Source organism: Lactuca sativa, chromosome 4 (assembly GCF_002870075.4).
Source record: "Lactuca sativa cultivar Salinas chromosome 4, Lsat_Salinas_v11, whole genome shotgun sequence".
In the NCBI taxonomy this organism is placed as follows: Eukaryota; Viridiplantae; Streptophyta; class Magnoliopsida; order Asterales; family Asteraceae; genus Lactuca; species Lactuca sativa.
Window position 1 is genome coordinate 286,680,259 of NC_056626.2, and position 23,602 is coordinate 286,703,860.

Here is a 23,602-nt window from a genome sequence, read left to right on the forward strand (position 1 = left end):
AAAAATGATGAACAATAAAGAAGAATGTAGAGTTTTCGTATTTCAATTAGTCCTTTTGACAAACAGATTATTCAAGAATGTAATACATATTATATTTTTATGTAATATTTTTTCAAGAGTGTTGTATATTAAATAAAGAATGTAGTATATATATAATACACAGATTCTTAAAGAATATATCATACAAGGTTGTTTATACTGTTCAAAATATTGTATATATTTTTGTTTGCTATCAAATACATTTGTATTCTTTAAGAATGTCAATTCTAGCAACATATTTTAAATACAGTCGTATTCTTTAAGAATGAATAGTATATATATGTGAGAAAATGAACTGGAAAACATAATTGAACGTGTTAAAGTTGTATTCTAAAAAAAAACTGATGTTTTACACACACACACACACACACACACACACACACACACACACACACACACACACACACACACACACACACACATATATATATATATATATATATATATATATATATATATATATATATCTGTGTGTGTGTGTGTGTGTATTTTTTGTATGATTCGTGTTAACATATCTTAGATAACTAGAGAATTAAAGTTGATTTTGATAACTAAATATATTTTTTAATTAAAATAATTTTGTTTTCCTTAATTCACTCAACTTCCTAATTAAAAATTAATCAAAATGTAACTTATGTCCATATAATTATTATTTTTGATTTTATTTATTAAATAGAAATGTTTATGTGTGTTATGTTCCAATGTAACTATGGTACACTATAAATTCTTAGCCATATATATATATATATATATATATATATATATATATATATATATATATATATATATATATATATATATATATATATATATATATATATATTGTTGAAGAAATCAGGCTGCTCAAACTCAAACACTCCACTAGTACCATTTGTGCAATGATTTTCTGTAAAATAATTACTATTATTGTTCATGGAATTGATCATTTCGTTGAGGGAATCCAGCCTTTGACTCAGCTCACCCATTTGAGCCCTCAAAACAATGTTTTCTGCTTCAATTTGAAGAAATTGCTGAGTGGTGACTTTTATGGTGGTGACGATCTGGCTGTTATTGTTCTTGAGGTGATTTATTTGAGCCGTTAGATCATCGAGATGCTTCTGTTTCCTCATTCTTGATCTCCTTGCTGATTCACGGTTCGATTGCATGCGTTTCCTCTTTCTGGGATCGATCAAAACCTCATCAGATCCAGAGTTCTGGATCTGAGTAAACCTAGTTGAATTCCCACTTGAAGAATCCATAAAAGACAGAAATTTTACCAGTAATACAATATACGAATATACGATAATACAAAAAGAAACAAAAAAGGGAATATAAAAACTTGGTGAAAACAGAGTAAGACGCAGGACCCAGATGGAGAAATAAAATTATATGCTGTAAATAGTTGGATCGAGGGATAGATTCATGAGAAAACGTAAAACCAATAGAGGAAGACGACGGAGAAAGATTGAACAAGATGGGTCCTGCGTCTGAATAAGGAGTTTATCATAAAAACTGAATGGAAAACTTTAGCAACAACGGGATACATTAATCAGTAGCATTGGTGTATACTATTTTCTGAAAGAACAAACGCGAAAATCTTCGAATTGAAAAGACAGATTGAAATTTCGAAGAGAATTTGGGGTTAATTGATGGATTTGGGAGATGGGTTTTGGCGTTTCTTCTTGAGGAAAACAGAGATCGGGGAGAAGAAGGGATTGAAAAACGCAGGTGGGACTTAGGAATTGGAAGGGGCTTGAACCAAAGGAGTTGCAATAAACATATCGTTAATAATAATTTTTTCTTTTGATGGAAAATTAGCAATAATTACTTTATTAGAAATAATATCTTTATACTTTTTCTCAAAAATAGGAGTGATAGAATCATTTTTAAATGGATAATTTATTTTATGTTTAGGGGCATAAATTAATTCAAATCATTGATAAAAAGGAGAATGAATTTTATTTGATAAAACATAATCTTTCCAAAGGCCTAAATGGAAAAATCTTAAGTAGTATGAAAAATTTTCTTCATGCCAAACTCTTTTTTTATGGTTTGAATTAACTGATTTTAGATGGTATAAAGATAATTATCTTGTTAAAGTTTTTTCAAGACCTGATTGTAAAGAGTCCTATTGGAAATAACGTTTTATTGCTGGCCTTCCAAAACTCTTTGTGGAAAGAGTTAGACAAAAATTAAGAGAAAATTTTAATAATACCATCTCTTATCAAAATTTAACTTATGGAAATTTAATAAACTATATTAATAAAGAGGGATTAGCAGTTTGTGCTGATCATAGGTTTAAAGAAAAACTCAAAAAAGATAGAATTAACAGTAAAAATGAATTGGGAAATTTTTGCCAACAATATGGTTATCAGCCCTTGAATGGTCCGTCTACTTCAAAATCTAAAGTATTTAAGAAAAGATCTTCAAAATATATCAGGAAAAAGAAATATAATCTTCCAGAAAATTATAAAAGGGGTAAAGATTACGCTTCAAAACCATTATTATTATTATTATTATTATTATATATATATATATATATATATATATATATATATATATATATATATATATATATATATATATATATATATATATATATATATATATATATATATATATATATGGGGAACATTTGAATTATTGTAGAAACTTTTATGATTTTGTATGATTTATTTTGTTTAGATGTACAGTTCAAGAATTAGTTGTGATGGTCCAAGAAAAAAAAAATGAGATGACTTGAGAAAGAATATAGATGTTATGTAGTTTCTAATTGAAGCTTTGGTCAATTATTGAAAGATCATTGTACTTAAATGATAGATATTTTTTATATTAAACATATATTATGTATTATTATTATTATTATTATTATTATTATTATTATTATTATTATTATTATTTTATGATTTAAATCTCATTTCTCGATTCTCGTTCCATTATATCGTCTCGTGAAAATTTTCTGAAAGTGTCTGCTTATTGTCGCAGTCGTGGTGAATCCAGAAATGCAGACAAATTTCAATTCTGGTATACCGAACTTTGGAAATTAACGTTTAAAGTTTTGTGATTAATTGCTTTGGATTTGGCAGATTTTCGCGATTTTGAATAATCCACGGGTTGAAAATATTTTGATTATGAAATCAAATATTAGACCTATGCCTGAGTCCAAAAACGCTCTTGGAATTTTCATCTGAGGTGTGCAAGTCCCTCAATAGATAAAAAACAATTTTAGCAGTTTTAAGAAAATCAGTATTATACTGGTTTGGATTCTTAAAACGGTTGTATATTTGCATACAAACTCCGTTTTTGACGTTCTTTATATTTTCAGAAAAATGGAAACATGTACTACGAGACTAGAACGTTTTGTTTTGCTCACAAATGCTTAATACGAAATTTCAGTTTTCAGACGCATTAACTAGGGTTGTAATTTGAGTTGGTTGATTCGTTTGTCAGTTTACATATTTGGAAGTAAAATATCTTCTAGTATCTTACAATAGTTGTAATGAATTCATTTATTTTACAAAAGATGCACTAAAAGTCAATGAATCAAATTACAAAGATATTTACTGTGAATTGACCGTCCACAGTCTTTGACCTAAATTCTGGAATATCACAATTTCTATCAGCTCAATAAAAATAACTACAACACAGCATATAACACAGTTATGGATATTTTTGGAGATCAATTCCTCAGGCTCCAACTAACTGAATACTTTGATGCTTTGATTCCTTCCGTGACATTCATTTTTTTTTTGTAAAAGGTTTATAAAAGTTTCAGATCCTTAGTTTGAGTCTGGAATCCCATGAATGTTCATCCAATTATCTCAAACCAGGGCTCTAATACCAAGTTGTAGCAACCCAAAATTTTCAACAAAATTTTCATTTTTATTTTAGCAAAAACCTCAACGTATCATAAAAATCAAAACAAGAAATCTCAGGTGTATCATACAATCATCCCAAATCAGAGTATGTGGAAATCATAAAAAGATCTGCAAGCCAAACTTTGCAATTATGTGTTCGCCTTCCCGTGATCATCTGAAATACTTAAAACTCATTTAATCCATTACTGTAAGCATAAAGTTTAGTAAGTTCCTCCCAAAATATTCATACATCACATCATAATAAAAAACTATGGGTTATCAGCAACTCTGAGGATTATCAACAATCCTAGTGGGCTAATAGCATGCCATATGGATTTACAGCACGTTTCAAGGGTTATCAGCAACCCTAGGGGTTCTTATCAATCTCAAGTTATCAACACTTCAATTCAGATAAAACAACAATCAACAATAAAAGACCCAGTTGGTCACAGACATACTACCATACATGTATAAGTAGTGAGAAGACTCACCTCGCGAATAGTAGCTAGAAATAAAACAGCTCTCACATATAGGGTAGACAGGAGCAACGAGACACCTAACTGCTAAGTCATACCATATCAACCTACATCCTTAGAACCCTAGTTTGACCCAAAAAGTCAACCATGGTCAACTTCAGCCAACGGTCATGTTGTGACCACCCATAGGTCACGTCGTGACTGGAAAATGACAAAATAGTCACGAACACCACATCTCACGACGTGACATGCTATTGCTCATGTCGTGAGATCCGTTCAGAACAACTTTAAGCATTAAACATTTAATCCCTTAAGCCACTCCTTTGAGACTTTCCATAGGGTCTTCCCCAACCCTAAAGACCATAAAAAAATCGTGGCGTTTCAGTCATGCATGTCCAATGCATAACTTGGACACTAAGTAGGTCAATAAGAAGATAATGGGATCAAGACTCATTCTTAATTAATTCTAAACATTGAAAGATCGAATACCGCGGGGGGGGGGGGGGGGATATTTGAGTGTGTTAGTTATTGTTTATGATGAGGACAGTTTCCAAGTAAAGATGCTATGGAGAATAGCCATTGATGAGGATAGTTCTCAAATGAAACTCAAAAGTGACTATCTAGATATGAGGATAGCTCACCTGGGGATAGTATAAGGGCATAAGTAGGCGTTAGTTCTCCCTTGTTTACGAGCTTTATCTGTTGTTTACAATATGCATCTATTATGTTCTGATGATTCTTTTGTTGTACATGGTGTGATGTATTTGAATGCAAAAACCTAAATGTTACTTAGTTTTACAGTTTACAGATTCTTCTATGGGGGGGGGGGGGGGATATTTGAGTGTGTTAGTTATTGTTTATGATGAGGACAGTTTCCAAGTAAAGATGCTATGGAGAATAGCCATTGATGAGGATAGTTCTCAAATGAAACTCAAAAGTGACTATCTAGATATGAGGATAGCTCACCTGGGGATAGTATAAGGGCATAAGTAGGCGTTAGTTCTCCCTTGTTTACGAGCTTTATCTGTTGTTTACAATATGCATCTATTATGTTCTGATGATTCTTTTGTTGTACATGGTGTGATGTATTTGAATGCAAAAACCTAAATGTTACTTAGTTTTACAGTTTACAGATTCTTCTATGGGGGGGGGGGGGGGGGGGGGGATATTTGAGTGTGTTAGTTATTGTTTATGATGAGGACAGTTTCCAAGTAAAGATGCTATGGAGAATAGCCATTGATGAGGATAGTTCTCAAATGAAACTCAAAAGTGACTATCTAGATATGAGGATAGCTCACCTGGGGATAGTATAAGGGCATAAGTAGGCGTTAGTTCTCCCTTGTTTACGAGCTTTATCTGTTGTTTACAATATGCATCTATTATGTTCTGATGATTCTTTTGTTGTACATGGTGTGATGTATTTGAATGCAAAAACCTAAATGTTACTTAGTTTTACAGTTTACAGATTCTTCTATGACTCATATTATAGACGTAAGTATCAACCGCAAGGGCAATAGAATAGCTTAGCTTGTAGACGACACTGGCACTTTAAGATGATATCTTTGGAAGACTTTTGCTGTTTGATATATTAACACCTAGCTCTGCCATTACATGGTTTTGTTATGATTGTGGCACGTATTAATGTACATTTATACTAACATTTGGGCGTTAGCTCATACTAATCCTGGATTGAATTAGTTTACATATACATATAAAGTTGCAAAAAATTCCAATCAAGTACATTTTACCTATTTCCATCTCATTGACATTTCATCCATATCAAATGAGGTCACACACAACAAAATGAGATCAACACAACATTATCTTGTTAACAAAAAGTAACCACAGACAAATCATTTTGCATGATCAGCTTAGCATTTACAAGTTTCAAACACTGCAAAAGAAAAGCCACCACATATACACACACATGATTCAACTACATCAAATTATTGTTGAGTGTCTTAATTACAGCTACAAAGCATACATGACTCCCTTGATAAAAAAAAAATCTAACACATCACATATCCAATGCAACAATTGATGTTCTTCAATGCCTCCGATTGGCCGATATCTAACCAAAAATAATTGAATACCTGAGCTTTCATTACCATTCTTAATAAACTTCACAACATTAAAAAAAAAAAAAAAAAAAAAAAAAAAAAAAAAAAAAAAGATTTGAGACATTACTTATGATTTATGAACAGCATGTGGCAGTGGCCCCACCAACACGGGCACCTTGAGTTGGTCTGTCAACAAGAACCATCCCAGCTGGATTCTGGGTGGACTGAGCCCTAGGCAGTCTCTTAGCTGTTGCAAGAAATAGCAATGTACTTTCATTCATTTGTAAATACAAAGCAAATTTCACTGATATAATAAGAAAATAAATATGAAAGTAGAATGAATAATCCAAACTTTCATTAAAAAAAAAATGCATACCTATTTCATGAAATATATCGTTAACATTGGTGGCAGTTTTGGCAGATGTCTCCATGAAGAAAAGACCATTCTCTTCAGCATACACACGTGCCTCCTGAAATGTGAGTTATTAATATTACATGACATCTATTAATTCAGACTACATTTTTAAGATGTTATATCTATTCATCTGATACTATTATACACAAATAGGAAAAGGTATAAATGTTCATAAGTGCAACTAAAAGAAGATTGTGTGACTAAATTCAAAGTCAAACATGAAAGCTTAGAAACACCAACCTTCATCTTTACAAGAGCAACTACAAAATTACTACTTTTTTTAAAAAGTTACAGCTAGGAGAAAATTGAAGTCTTTTCTCATTCTTTTATTATTAACATCTTCTAACTATTTAAGTAATCATGAAATGTCATAACATGACATCATTAAGATAAAAAAAAGATGAGCTGATACTAATGGAACCAAATGTATTCAAATAGGTTGACTAATGGATAATGGTCAAGGCCTTGTTTGTAAGAAAGTACAAGTTAAAAAACAAGCAACAGTTATGTGAATTGAACTGTGAATGATGCTACTTTTATTCAATTTTAGAAATAATGGATGGTATTGATACATACTTCAGCTGTCACATTCCTCTTTTCTTCCAGATCAGCTTTATTCCCAGCAAGTGCCATAACCATGTTAGGATTACCTGGATAAACCATAGAATCTTATTTAAGATTTGAGGATGACCTTATAGCCCTATTTTTCACATCAATCTACAGTTCTAATTATCTGAAACAATTTAGATAATGTCAACTCACCTTGTTTCTGAAGTTCTTGCACCCACTTTTTGGCTCGTGTAAATGATTCCTATAATAGATCAAATAAATAGCAAATGGATTCAGCTAAAATTACTTGAAAAGAGAACAGAACTGAATCTGTTACAGTATTTAAGCAAGCATTGAGCAGTTGTACATCTCAGCCAAGAATGACTAATGGGACATGTGCAGAGTAGTCATATCCTAATCACTAAATTGTTCCATAATACTAAAATACCAAGAAAATATTGAATCTACACCATGACATTAGGGTTACTGAAAACTTCTCAATACTCAATGACATCATCTACCAGCTACAACAGTAACTAAGTGAAACATTACACCTATTAGCTCCCAAATTCTGCAATAACTACTCCTAGTCCAATATCATAAAGTCCAACCACCTACAAATACGATTATTATAAGTTCAGCTTGAAATATATATGCATGGAGACTAGCGATGAAAAAAATACCATGCTGGTGATATCGTAGACAATAATGGCCGCAGCAGCGCCTCTGTAGTACATAGGAGCCAAACTATGATACCTTTCTTGACCCGCCGTATCCCAAATCTCAAATTTCACTGTCGCGTCGTTTACGGCTAAAGTTTGCGAAAAGAACGCTGCACCGATGGTCGATTCCTTTAACCACAACAATCATACAGATGAAATCAACGATCAAATTCAAACCCTAGATACTGAAACTCAAGAAAACGGAAGTCAATCAACGAAAATTGTACCTGGAATTCCAGAAATTGGCCTTTGACAAACCGTAAAACGAGACTGGATTTACCAGCTCCCATGTCTCCTAGCAAAACCTAAAAATTCATCGCAACTCGAAACATGAAACAAAACGAAAACAAGTGGAAATTGAATTGAGAAATCAAAATGAAGAATCAGTTATGAAGATGGTGGGAGTTCAAATTACCAATTTTGCATTGAGATTGTTGGGGCCAGTCGTTGCCATGTTTAGAGGATCGTCGGTGGGTTTCTGAAAGAGGAATTTCGTATCAGCCAAGAGACGTAACAAGTTTGAAGTGGTCGGTATACGAAAACAAAAGTGGCGCAAAAGTGAAGAAAGACAAGAAAGCTTTTAGGCTTCCCTTCTTTTTAATCCTCTTTTTGTAAGCTGGCAGAAAGGTAAAGGCAACCTGATTTTATACTTCCCCAACAAATAAAGTATAAATAACAAACATTGACACCTTTTCTGTTTTTAATTTTAGAAAGAACGGTACGGAGTAGATGATGTATTTAATTTTTAATTTTATTTTTACTTTTTATTTATAATCATAAAAAAATCAAAACAATTATTAAAAAAAAGATAAAGTAAATGAAACAGACTTCGCGTTATTGATTATATTGAAAAGTTTAAAAATTAAAATGAAATGTCTGAATATCTATAATTTTTTTAAAGTTGAGAATTCCAGATGCCTATAAATCATTCGATACATCCGAAGAGTAAACTGATTCTTCAAACAATCTGTTGACTCTGTCTCATATAAAGAATCTTAACTCAAATAAGGTTTTCCTTCATCTTTCATCAATCATAACATGTAATCATTAATAGCATCGACATCTTCATTTGTAGGAACTAAAATAACTTTATCTTGAAAATATGATAGATCATCAATATGGTTTTCAAAAGACAGATAAATGGTCGATACAACTTAATGAATATGGTCGTCTATAAATTGAACGATAACGTCTTCTGGAAATTCAACTTCAACTACCATCATTAGGACCACCAATATTACATTCACCAATTTTAAGAATCTATTCAGCAAATGCTTTTGTCTCATCCAAATCATTAGTTGGACAACCAACCAGAAGCCTCATGTTTACTGTTCAATGTAAAACTGTACATTCACGTCATAACCTGGATGAAAGTAAGAGTGTTGAATGGATAACAATTTCAACTTTGATAACAATTTCACCTTTGGATCTAATAACAATTTCACCTTTGGACCTATATAAAGAACATTATATCCCATACCTCAGCCTCCTTACCATCCTTCTTGACTCAGAAAACCCTAGAAAGCCTAACATTCCTCATCTTTATGTGATTTTGATATTGTGAAGCCCATCTTGGTGGTTTGAAGCTTGGAAGGAGAAAGAAGAAGTTAGTGAAGAAGAACTTGAGTAGCTTGAGCTCAAAGATCTAAGATATCATCATCATCTAGTACTCATTTGAGGTAAAAATTTCACAACTTGCCTCATGTATGCTTAGATCTATGGTAATAGTGTTTTGGACCTTTTTGGTCCCAAGAATGGACTTTTATGGTCCAAATCCATTTCTAGACTTAGGGTTGCCACCCTTGGTGCTATCTGAGTCCCTAAGACAAAAAAATTGTCATCTTGAAGGTCTTAATGGGTTCATGCAAGAGTTATGGCCATCCTTATGGAAGTTAATTGCTATTTCTTGAGATTAGGACTTTTGGCGGCATGCAAAGTCACTAAGTCCGTGACTTTGTGATTCTAGAGGTCCTACATAGCTTGGATCTATGTTTGGATAGCATGGCTTAAGCATTAAGTGCTTAATGACCGGTTCTTGGAGTCTAGACGTGAACGCCCTACGTAAGGCTCGGGAACCCGTTGCATTCCCGTTGGGACTCGCGATCTGAATTGATGAGGAACGCCCTGCGTTTGTTACATTGGTGGGCTTCTTTGGGCCATTTCCTTGGATTTTACTACTATGGGCCTTAGTGGATCATTCTTTTGGGGTGTTATTGGACTATATCATATGTTGGGATTAAGGGAAGGCCCATTTGAAAAGTTGGGCCCAATTTAGAAAACTAGGTCATTGGTGGGCCATTAATGGGCTTGGAAAACCTATCTAGAATTGGACCTTCCATGTTATGGATTTAGGCCTAGGTCATGGACCAGTTTAGATCAGGGGTAAAATGGTCATTTTACCCTAAGAAGGATTATTGGATTTTGACTAAGTGTTATTTGGTAATGATAGCTCGCGGAGTCATCGGGGCAGCCATTAGAGATTCCTTACCGTGAGATTATGCATTCAGCTTTGCGACGTGAGTTTCCTCCTATAGGAATGGGTCGAAGGCACCAATGTCGGCCCATTTATGTATGTTAGTATGTTCTGAACTAAGGTCCATTTTCGGGCAGTGCCTGATGAATGTTTATATGCTTTCCGGATTTCGGTCTAATGTCGGGCATTGTTTGTATGCTTGATGTCTTCGTGATTCTTGCATGTGTCTGTATTGTATGTTTCTGGATTTCGGTCCGATGTCGGGCAATGCCCGAGGAATGTTAGTATGCTTCCAGATTTCGATCTGATATCAGGCGGGGCCCGAGGAACATCTATATATTTATGTTATGTGATTATTTGTGTGTATTTGTTTATATGTTTATATGCATACCGAGCTTTGCTCGATGCCAGGCGGGGCCCGATGTCGGACTCTATTCGATGTCGGGCAAGGCCTGATGTCGGACATTGTTTGATGTCGGGCGGGGCCCATGTTATGTTATTATGTGATTATATGATTATGTATATAGTATATGGTAGTTTGGGAAGACTCGCTAAGCTTCATGCTTATAGTTTTCAATTTTGGTTTCAGGTACTTCCGGTAGCAAAGGGAAGAGCTCAGGATGACTGCAGTGCACACACCATTATGTTTATCCTGGGATGTTTTACTCTGATATATTGACATGTGTTTTGATATGATGTTTGAGATACTATGATTTACATTTTAATGAGTAGATTTTAATAACTATGGTTTTATTTAATCATTTAAAATAAAATTTTTGGTCTTAAATTTTGGGGTGTTACAAAGTGGATGGTATAATAATACGGTTTCCCATCATAGAAGCATCTTCAATGCCGTCTTCAGTGGTCTCAACCAAGTTGCCATAAGGTGCCACACATAAAAGTCTTCTGGTTAAACCAAATGTAATTAAGACGTTCATTTTCAACCATTGTATACGAATCAACCAAAAACTGTTGGAAGAGTTTTTTGGAACGTAATATCAATGATATTCCATTAGTTCTTTATTGTATACGGTAAGCAAAAAACTCTCGCATGTTCAGCCTTATTCATCCATTTGATTTTGGATCTTCAACACCATGATGTAGTATATATACTCGAAATCCATCCTCAACATGAGGGAACAATAAAGGATACCGAAGTGCATGATACTGAGGATGCAACTCATTAATACGTTAGATCTGCCGACTCTATGTTTCCAATATAATATCTCTTGAATCAGAGCCATCAATGTTGCCTATAATAAGGGCAACTACCTCATCTGTTGTAGGAAGATTATACTGCCTACCATCCTTTTCTCTTGTCCTAATCAATTTAAGCCTAATACGTTATGTTGGATTTGACCCAAATTGATCACGTGCCATTCTAAATTGTTTGACCAATGGATTGATGAAAACCAATAAGCCCATGAACTCGTGAATTGTCCAGAACTCAAGAGCAAATGGATTTTCCATGGAGTTATTATATGTGGATGTTTTCTTTTTAGACCTACAATAAGAGAAAAACAAAATCATCGATTTGAAATTTATGCAATAAAATAAAAAAAATATGTAACTATGTTATGCAGTTTAACATAATAAGGGGTTCACATACTCGTATGTGTTGAATCTATTGTCAACTTCATGATCTATATCATATATGTACAATAGGCAAAATATTGGTAATTCGACCTCCTCGGGTAGTAAGTTGTCTCCAACATGATAATTATGGTCATGCATTCAATAGATATAAGGATCGCCTCCTAAGTTGATCAATCTTTCCATCCATAGATGTGAATGCAAACATCATATTGTATCGACATACATTTTGTATAAAGTTTTGACTTTTTTTCAGAAACACCGCTATATAAATCAAGCAACAACTGAGGTGGGGGAATCAGACTGGGTAGTTCAACTTTTCCATTGTAACAACAAATGGAATAATAGGTTTTCATTAAATTTTTATTTCCTTGAATTGCTTCTCCATGTCACACCTTAGCTTTACATACTTAGCAAATATATACAGCATCACCAGAATCTAAATAATCTATAAAAAAAAAAAAAAAAAAACCTCACCGAATTAGATTTGTTGTATGGATGAAATGCAATAGGGTAAAGACATATTTTATTTTTAATGATAAAATAATTTTTTGTATGGATATAATGCCTTTGCTAATTTTGATAAATTTACTATGATTGTTGCCAAAGACATCATTTTGAGCATTTAAAGTAGAAGGCATATATATATTTGTGTATTCTTTTTTGTAGAAATTGGTCTGCCTCTTTTTTCTTTTCTTTAGAGTTAATGTTGGTACCAACTGCCATGTACTTATTACAAGAGTTTTCAACATAATTAATATTTAGAAAAATTTATAACCACATGTATTAAAATAGATATTACTACATGAACGTTCAACTTGAACAATATTACCACTTCAAGGTTGTGACAACCCAAAACATTTGGATCAAAACAATGTCTAAATTATGACTCTATCACAAGGAAAACCTTAGAAGTCACATATAAGGTAATCTCTTGAAAGTAAACAAGTTTATCAAGGAAAACTAGGCAAATGAATTAGAATAAGAAGCTTGAATCAAAAGATTGTCTAGTAGTATTAAGCTTAGTCTCCCCACCACCCTAGAACATGGAAGGCAATAAGAATAATGACTTAAGTCAACCTATATGGATATAAATACGGGCAATAAGTTTGTGGAACCTTGGTTGAAAGCACCCTTAACTAGTTAACAAGAAAACACCCATTAGACACCTTGTATGGAAGTTTTAGCATGATATCCCACTAAGGCGACCACCTTTGAGTGCATACTAGCTAAAAACATGAAAACACCCTTGTAAAATCACCCAAAACCGTGAACACCTTCCCTTGGGCCACTCTTGGCCGTAAACCATCTTTATTGGACCTTACTTGACCATAAACTCCCTTAGTGGACCCTACTAGACCATAAACACCTTTATTAGACTAAGTTAGACCATAAACACATTCCTAGGCCCTATTTGGGTGTAAACCCTCTAAAATATCAAGGTTAGGCCATGAACACGCCCCTAGGTAATGTCTTGGGCGTAAACTACATAAGGATTCCAAATTTTGACCATGAACACTTCCCTAGGAAGCATCTAGGGCGTAAACACCATAAAGACTCCAAATTTTGACCATGAACACCTCCCTAGGAGGCATCTTGGCCGTGAACCTTAGTTTAGGGTCCATTTAGACCATAAACTCCTCTCAACTCAAATGCGTTTACGGTTTTTATTAGTTGTAAGTGACTAGTTCCCAATGCGAATCAGTAACTCATGAATTAACTCCTAGAAATCAATATTACCCAGCAGTATTCCAAGTAAACATCCCATCAATTTCCCTATTCCATATGAAAGGGGCGTAAACCCCATTCTCTATTTCACAAACTCATTTCACTCACTGTGAACATCCGTGAACTCTCCCAAGAACTCAAGATTTTGCTCCAAAAGCCATTTCCTTCATAATTCCTTCCAAATTCTTGTAAGTAATTTATTCATATTCAAATGCTTCATACATTTAGTGGTTGCAAATCTTATACTCACATATAATTATGTGTTAATAGTTCTAGGCTAGCAAAATCCTCAAGAGGTTCATTCAAGCTCTTCAAGTGTTAGGACTTGAACTTCTCATCACCTCTCCAAATCACCCACCAAATCAAACCAAGGTGAGCTTCATAACCCTCTTTTTGATGTTTTCATGGTTTTGGGGGATGATACAAGTCAAGGGTCTTGTGAAATTTTAGTATAATTGCTTATTATGCATGTATGATATGATTTATGTGCTTAAAGTTATGAACCCTATATATATTGGTTCAAGAACTCGAGATTTTTAGCAAGTCTCAAGGTTTTGAACTATATATCACAAAGTAGAAGTTAGAAACAAAAACTAATATGGTTATGAAATATATATCATAAATTGTTGTATCAAGAATCATAAGGTTTTACTCCAAAAATTGTTTAAACAAATTGTTAAACATAATATTTTGGAAATGGTTAAATTGGAGTATTAATGATATTTTGGGGACCATTTTCGGCCATATATATATATATATATATATATATATATATATATATATATATATATATATATATATATATATATATATATATATATAAGGACCATTTTGGAAAATGGAATAAAATTGAAGAATCAATGAACATCTCAATTTTTAAGGACCAAAAATAAATTTTTTGGATAAACAAGGGCCTTTTTGAATATTTTCATAAATATAAGTCTAAAATGAGCATTTTAAAAGAAATAGGCCATTTTTGACAATTCACCTAGTTTTGGAACCACTTATGACACCTTTTGACAAATATGAGTCTTATTTGATAATTATAAAAAAAAGGGTCATTTTTGCCACTACCGATAATTTTGGATCATTTTTGATAATTACGATTCCAAGTGGATTATCCTCAATTAACGAAAACGATAGACCTAGTCAACTAGCACAAATATTGTTATTTATTAAATAACGGATTTCATCGATTGCTCAAAAACCTATTGGTATTCTAGTCAGACGAGTCTCAAAAGTACCTAAATATGTATATATTAGTGTACGTTTAAAGTCCTGTCGGAGTTATGACCAGAGTCTCTTGGAGGGAGAGCGGGAATTTGTGTATAAATCTATACGGGGTTGACACCCCGCACCTTCGTTGTTCGCTACAGCTAGACCAGCCAGTCTAGGGTGACAAATGTCTTTTTATCAATTTGGGCGCCTGAGAAACGCCAAGACAGACCTCCGTCATATTAGTATGGTTATAACGTCTCACTAGAATATGATATTGCTATTTAGAAATTTATGTAGGGAAAACCTTACAAATAAACTGGCATATTGTGTTGACCGCTCCTATGCATGGTAGTGATTGTCCATATTCGTTGTGTTGATCGTCCACTCGCGTTGTGTGGAATGTCCACAATCGCCTGTTGATTTCTCACACCTCACCAGTCTTAGGGTTTTAAGATCACCATTTTGTATATCATAAAATATATGATTTTTTGGAGTAAACGATTTTATATGATTTCGAAAACGATAGACTAAAACACACACATGTAACTATACTCAATTGGAAACAGAACTTACGATAATTTTATACAAGAAAATATAGGATTTTCTGGAGTAAACGATTTTATACGATTTCGAAAACGATAGACTAAAACACACACATGTAACTATACTCAATTGGAAACAGAACTCACGATTATTTTATACAAGAAAATATAGGATTTTCTAGAGTCAACGATTTCACAATTTCGAAAGACGATAAACTAAAGTACACACATGCAAATACACTAGATAAAAAACAAGACTTACAACTGTTTTGATAAGAAAACACTGGAATTTTCTGGAATTCTAAACTATCACAAAGTTTTATACGAAAATGCTTATGAACTCACCAACATATTTTATGTTTACGCTTTTCAAACGACTTGTATTCTCAGGAAATCAGTAAACAGGTTAAAGGGACGCGAATTCAGGATTTTTTTGCTGTAGTTTGGACTTTATTTACTTATGTCTCTTTTGTGTAGTTTGAAGAACAAATACAATATGTAAACAATGTAAGTTTGTTATCTCAATGTATGATGTTTGGATTTGCTATGTTTCATTTATATTCAATTGTTATGATACTGCACAATAAAGTCACCAGCCTCGAAACGTTTCCGCCGTCTGGTCCGGGGGTGTGACAAAGGTTCAACAAAATCTTCATTCGTCAAAAAATGGAATATATTTTGTATTAAACTTTTTTCGTTTCCCTCTTGTGGAATGAATTGTGTTGTTTTGAATTGTAGCCCGGTTGTTGGAAACAGCAGAAGAATCAGATAACCTAGACACTTGTATTGGTAATGTTTGTAAAGGAATTTTGAAAGCTGAGAAAAAGATATAAAATTAAATATAATGTACATAAATTTATGATCAAATAAAGAAACATATGTAATAATTAGTAATGAAAGAATAGGAAAAGTATGACCAGAGTTTTGATACGTGTTAACAACATTGAAAGTTGTAGCGTTTTGATTTATATGTTGATTTGAAATTGGCAACTTGTATGGTAGATTTACAACTGTTCACTGGTTACTTTAACAGTTAATATTTTGGGAAATGAAAATTATGGTTATATGATTTAAGTTGTGGAGGTAAATATAATATAAAAGTAATGATTAATAGTTTACCTTTACTGGTAATTTGTGAAAGTGGAGTCATTGATGAAATAAATGTAGGTTGCACATTCGGGTGTATCATGTTATGAGACGAGGATTCTGAAGGTAATTCTGTAAATTTTCGAGTAACTTGACAATTAGGGGATATGAAACAATTATTTTCTGAAAATGAAAATTCATATCACAAAGGTAGGGAAATATATAGATAAAATATGAAAAGTACAATATATAAGCAAATACAAAAAATGAAAATGAAATAAAAAATGCATAACATATATGAAATGTACATTTGTAGGAAATTCTTTGTATTGTTGAATGTGATGGTGTTTTTAGATCACTTATGAAGAAGATGCAGAAACTTAACAAAATAGTATATGAAACATTTAGTACGATATTAAAGGAAAAAACAACTTATACAAATTAAATATTATAGACATCTATGTATTAAAAATATAATGATAATAATAAAATATGAATTTCACCGTTTGTGATGTCGGACAGTGGTGTGGCTGCGGATTGATTTGATGGTTCCATTGTTCGGAATCATATTGTTTGAGTCTGTAAGACGTAAGGAGAAATATGATTGCAATTTTATGGTACAAACAATCGGTTTAATGGTGATGTAGGCATTTCGTTGAGATTTGGAGAAGAGGTATGAGGTAAAACATAACTGATAGGAGTTTTAGGTTTTTCTTTCTCCAAGCAGATTAAACGTCACTCATTTCTATATGTTTGTTGTAGTGTCTGTCCTTGGTTATATCATACATATATAATGATATTGTTGATATATATATATATATATATATATATATATATATATATATATATATATATATATATATATACACACACACACACACACACACGGAAATTACTAAGTATAAGGGTTGATATTATGTATGAATTAATTTATGTCAACAATTATGGAAGGAATTAATGCAATTTACAAAAATAGTTTTGGAATAGATTTTGTAATGATTTATTCTGTTATCATATGCAAAACATATATATTTATTTAAATAAAATTAAAATTTAGTATATGATAAATAAAATAATATGAAACTTGATATGTAATAAAAAATATTGGTTATGGAGAAAAAATTTATAAACTTACAAATATTCAAGACATGATAAAATACGCAACAAAGAATTTGACCCAGATATGTGTCAATTTCTTTGTGAGATGATAAAAGTATCTTGTCGCAACGATGAATCATTTATGTCTTGTATGATGAAATGTAAAATCCGCAATTAGATTTAAAAAATAACTTAACTAATAATAAATAAACAATGTATATTGAATTATAGATTTAAAGACAGTTTATAGGAATTCGACTAGTGCATCATTTAAAATTAAAGTGTACAAAAAATAAATTCACAAATGAAAGTAGAAGATACATATATGATAACATGAAACAATAATATTAATTATTTAATAAAACTTTGAAATTGTCTTAAATAAGATGAACATCGTCTAAAAACTTAATAACAACAAAACTGTAATTCCAAAAACAACCAAAAGACTTGATCTAAGATATCCATAAACCAAAAATACAAAAGTGTGACACACAATTATTAAAACACAAAATACATGTAAATCATTGACAGGTTGCTTTAAATCACTCCATCTTTTCCATTTTAGGGATCTTCAGAGTAATAAGATCAAAGATCAAGACCAACTTTAGCGTTTTTTATTTTATTTTTCAAATTTGATTCCAACTTTTTTTTAAAGTACTTCCTTTTTTTTCTTATATCTTTCCTAAAACTTATATTGTTTTGATCAAATTTCAACTTCTTTTACATCTTTTTTACAACTGTTTTTGCAAATTCAATTTTACAGAAGTGTTTTTTTTAAAATGTTTTTTCAAATTTGTTTTCTAGTTTTTTACATATTCATTTTCATGTAGGCTCAGAAAATATATAAAGTTTCTTTTAAATATTCATTTCCACAAACCAACATGCATTTTTATTTATACTTATTCAAAATTCTACTGTAAATTATGTATTGTTATAGTTAATGGTGTTTTCCAAATACAATGTTACAACACGTGTCTATTTTTATGTGTGGGGCACAAACAGAAAGCAGCACACACACCCGATCTTCGTGAATTTTACAAAAAGCGTTGTTCAAACTCTTGCCACAACAATTCAGTTTTACTTGATTTATAATCTGATTATTGTAATCTAAAATTATAACTGAAGTCATGTAAATTTTAAAGACATAAGAAAACATAAATCTTTCAAAAACAATTAAAGGCTTAGTTGAAACTCCTATTCGACCCAAATTTATTTAAAAAGAAGTCCTAAACGTTCCAAGTCATACAAAAAGATGAAACATAACATAACATAAAATAAACGGTTTTCAACATCAAAGATTCAAGAGTGTTTTCCGGTTCTCACATCCTTGATATTTGTAGGGGAAACGCGGCTTCAAGAATGGCAGTGCTAAAAGACGCAATTTGGAACTTCTCCAAGAAACCACGTCTCTCCATAACAAGCTTTCTGCATTTCTCAGCAGCCGTGACTCCAGATGAGTAAGCCCCATGAACAGATCCCTGGTTTTCCATGCTAACCGCTTCACCTCCAAAAAACAGATTGCCCAACGGAGCACGAAGCCTTTCGTATATATCTGTCGGCTTCCCCACCACGTCATACGAGTAGCATCCCAATGAATTTGGGTCCGTTCCCCAACGCGATACCAGATATTGAACCTGTATCAATTTCTCGATTTTAATTATTATTATTTAAAAAAAAAAAAAAAAAAAAAAAAGAGAGCGACTTACAGGCTCGGTTGCTTCCGGAAACATTTTCTTAAGCTGCACCATTGCAAACTTGGCAGCATCTTCCTCTGAAAGCTTCTCAAGATCGTAAGCGAATCTCCCAGCAGCCATATAAACAAGAACAGGGTTGCCGGTTGCTTTGTGTAGATTAAGAAAATACCCACAGGAATACGATGTCGGGGCAACTGTACCCAATAACTCAACATTTGGCCAAAACACATGATCAAAACGTAAGGCGATCTTATTCTCATTCCCCATTCCAAGATCTGATATAGCAGAAACCTTCCAATCTGGTAACTTTGGCTCAAATTCAATTAAGTTTGCCTTTAATACTCCTATAGGAACTGTTACAATCACCGCATCTGCAACAAATGTTCTTCCACCGTCAACTGTCACCATCACGTCTGTGGGCCCGTTCCATATCCTTGTCACCCTAATCAAATCAAACAAACTTATGATATAGAATCATGAAATCATAGTTGTTGGAAAAAAAACAAAAAAAGGAATGTTTTTATAATATTAGTGGATTATTAGATAAGATAGTTTGGGAACATGAATAAACCTGTGATTTAAACGGATATCAATATCTTTTGATAGGGCCTTGAGCACGGGATAATAACCTTCCACCATAAGCCCATGCCCACCAGTGAGGACATGTTCCTGCATATCAAAGATTATTGCATTTAGTCCATGTAATAATATAATAAAAAACTGGATTTTTTTTTTTTAAAAATGTCTACTTTTTTTTTTATACTTTCAACAACTCACCTCATCCCAGTTCTTTAGAGAAATCATGTCTAAATCTGCAGCAAACCAAGCTTCCATTCTACAGATGTACCACTGCAACACTTCATAAGCAAGTCCCTCTTGTCTGCAACAAGTTGATTTAAATTGAGAATTAAAAAAAAAATGAAATAAACATATAAATGGAAGTAGATTGCTATTTCTTGCATTTATTATAAATACCTTAATTCTGGATGTCTTTCCAATACTACTGATATAGCCTGGAGAACCGAAAGATCATGTTGATTCTCATCCCTGACTTTTTCAGTCTATCAAAGAAGTCATCTTTCAGTAACATCATAATAACAAAACTACAAAAGCAAGATTTTTCAAAACAAAGTATTATTATTATTACCTCCTTGAGAATTTTCTTGAATGCTTCTCCAACTTCAATGACAATCTGTTGAGGAACTTGATGACCTTCCCTGTCAAAAAGCATGTAACTGGACAAACAAAATCATCAGATTACTATCTGATTTAAGATGATTTTAATTAAATGAAACCCTTTTTACAGATTGTTTATACAACCTTCACTAAAAAAATTGAAAATAAGTAAACTAAAAAGGCAGAAATTACCTCTCCAAATCATGGTCATAGAGCACTGAGTTGTCACCACTTGTCCGATATAATGCAAGCCCTAAATGACGTATCAGTGGGGCCAAAGGATTTTCATTGCAGACACCATGTAACCTGAAAAATAATTCACATCAAACCTCACACTCTGCATACATTAAATGACAAATGTTCTTTCCTTATAGCAACCTACTTTCATTATTTTTTTTCATAATAGAATGAATTATATTTCCATTTCTTCCTATTAGAAAATATGTTTAATTGAAAAGCATGGAATTAGGTAAAGAAAGGGACATTAGAAACTTGCCATGATGCTCCCATGTCAACTGGACAACCAAATGAGTAATCAGTGTGAATGCGACCACCAATTCTGTCACGTGATTCCAATAACACAACCTGTTTGATAACATTTTCATTAATAGAATGAAAAGTAAAATGAAAGCCAAATATGAAAATTTTGGCATTTCATAAGAGTTTCACCTCAAAATCAGCATTATTAAGCACATGAGCAGCAGCTATCCCTGAAATACCACTTCCTATCACGATAACAGAAGGTTTGGAAGTCTGCTGTCTCTCAATACATGATGCAAAAGCGCCTACAAAGAAGATGAAATAGAGATTAGCATAAAAGCGTAAGTACTTTTTAACCTTCATCTAAGCTTTAAAGAAAAAGATATTGCAATTGACTTTGAAATTTTAAACCTTGTAGTGTTCGTATTCAAGATTGGCATAAAAGCATACATACTTTTAAGTTTCAACTTTCATCTATAATCACATCATGGGGAATATAAAGAGAATAATATGTTGCTTTTTAAACGTTTTCTACGAATCTTTCATGTGAAATTGCCTTTCTTGCAGAAATATATAGTGTTCTCTAAAGTAGTGACTAAAAGTGTTTTTAAAATCATAGCTGAAGAAGTAATGCATCAAACATGTTTTAAAGTATGAAATTTCCTATCATTCTTAGTAATCATAATTAGAATTATTAAGCAGCCATTCTACATTGTACTAAACTCCCATCAGAGTAAGCGAACAACATTAAAATTAAACATTAACGAAAAAAATCAATTTAACGATTAAAATCTCGATGGCATACGAATAAAATAATACTACATCTACACATTCTGCAATGATTACGGTCATTCAGCACATGGATCAAAGAATAATATCATCAAGTATTAAAAATTCTTTTAGTAAACGATCAATTTTTCATATGACTACATACATCCATGTAATTAATATACGCAAATAAAACCAGTAATCGTAAAATGAGGGCATAAGATTTACCAGAAATCGAATCTTTGAACTCCATCGAGGACTAAATCAAGAAAAAAACAAAGATCGAGAAAGAAACACTAAAGCGCGGTTCCGACGAATTATGGAAGGAGACGAATCAAAACAAGAGAAGGGATGTAAGCTTAAATCGAAATTGAAGGGTGTATAGGATTAGGGAAATTAGAGACTAATTGAAACGAATGATAGAGAATGAAAATCAAAAGGCCGGCAATAAAGCGGCTACAATTAGAACCCCGGAGTTTGTCAAACCAGCTCATAATCTAAGTCGGACGGAGGAAATCAAACCGGCAACGGCTAAATTTCGCCGATAGCATAGATCGATGGATCAATCAAGCAAAGCAATGCAATGCGAGAGGTGTTTTTCTCTCGCTCTCTACAACTTTTCTCTCTGAAAATGCCACCCTAGAAACAGAAGCGGTGAAGATATATATCAAGGAAAATTGAAGAAGAAGAAGAACCCAAACCAACCTTCCACCGAATGACCGAACAAGAGGCTAACAAAATATACACGTCACGTTTGGAGATATTTTCGTTTTAGATGCCACACTTAGGTAAATTACCAAACGTATCCCGTACATTATGCTAACTCCCAATTTAGATATACACTACACATTACACAATACAAGATCTTTTTAATGATTTATCTCGTATCAACAAATCAAATACATAACAAATATTCACTAGTGTTCATAATAGATTTTTTTTTAATCTAATAAGTTTTTTGTAAAAATTCTCAATGTAGATGCTTTTTATATCACATAAAACAAGCCAGTCTAACCTTAAAAGTTTAGAGATTATAAGCGTGTTTGATACGGAGCTTTTGGAAGTGTTTGGGAGCTTCTAACTTTTAGCTTTTGACAAAACGCTCTAGTTTAAACAAAAAATTTCGTTTGGCAATGCGAACATTTAGATTTTAGTTTAAACAAAACGCTCCAAATCTAAAAGCTACTCCATGTATCGTTTAACAAAACGCTACTGAACTTTTGAAATCAATTTCCATAATTACCTTTAAAAATATATTTATATATTTATTTAGTTTTAATCAATTGTCCTTTTATGATTTCTTACATTATTAGGAAAAAAAATTAGAATATTAATGTTCAAGTTTGTAAGTGGCCTATCATAACTATATGACATCTTATTCTAACTTTTGACATTGTAATATGATTAATTTTTGAAAAATCAAAGACAGTTGAGTGGTTATAATTTTCTAAAAGCTTGATTTTAACGTGTACAATGACTTTCAAATAAATTATTCATATTTTAACAATAGCAATTGTTTATAGAGCGATGACCCATGATAAAAAAAAAACTTTAAAATGGTTGTTTTTTCACTAATTAAAGTTTTCTTGTTTAAATATCTTTTGTAACTAATAAAGCGCATTATAAGCGCAACCACTTCCATATACAAT

The 23,602-nt window shown here is 32.4% G+C and overlaps 2 protein-coding genes across 3 annotated transcripts; both read right to left on the reverse strand.

Moving 5' to 3' along the window:
- Positions 1 to 6,155: 6,155 nt before the first annotated feature.
- On the reverse strand, positions 6,156 to 8,712 carry LOC111898939 (ras-related protein Rab5). 2 transcript variants are annotated; one of them, XM_023894822.3, is made up of 8 exons: positions 8,513 to 8,712; positions 8,325 to 8,402; positions 8,059 to 8,226; positions 7,589 to 7,637; positions 7,403 to 7,476; positions 6,788 to 6,881; positions 6,539 to 6,658; positions 6,156 to 6,444 (listed from the first exon to the last, which is right to left on the reverse strand). In XM_023894822.3, exons 1-7 carry the CDS (start codon positions 8,549 to 8,551, stop codon positions 6,546 to 6,548), a joined length of 615 nt encoding a protein of 204 aa, XP_023750590.1. In that variant the 5' UTR covers positions 8,552 to 8,712; the 3' UTR covers positions 6,156 to 6,444; positions 6,539 to 6,545. The 2 variants fall into 2 exon arrangements, with proteins under 2 accessions (XP_023750590.1, XP_023750589.1); XM_023894821.3 differs by having other exon boundaries at positions 6,156 to 6,422; positions 8,513 to 8,711.
- A 10,304-nt stretch (positions 8,713 to 19,016) lies between these two features.
- Positions 19,017 to 22,672, reverse strand: LOC111898938 (probable polyamine oxidase 4). The gene is made up of 10 exons (XM_023894819.3): positions 22,182 to 22,672; positions 21,375 to 21,490; positions 21,202 to 21,290; positions 20,898 to 21,011; positions 20,677 to 20,764; positions 20,505 to 20,590; positions 20,307 to 20,409; positions 20,101 to 20,198; positions 19,542 to 19,971; positions 19,017 to 19,469 (listed from the first exon to the last, which is right to left on the reverse strand). The coding sequence occupies exons 1-10, from the start codon at positions 22,204 to 22,206 to the stop codon at positions 19,155 to 19,157; spliced, it is 1,464 nt and encodes a 487-aa protein (XP_023750587.1). The 5' UTR covers positions 22,207 to 22,672; the 3' UTR covers positions 19,017 to 19,154.
- Positions 22,673 to 23,602: the final 930 nt, after the last annotated feature.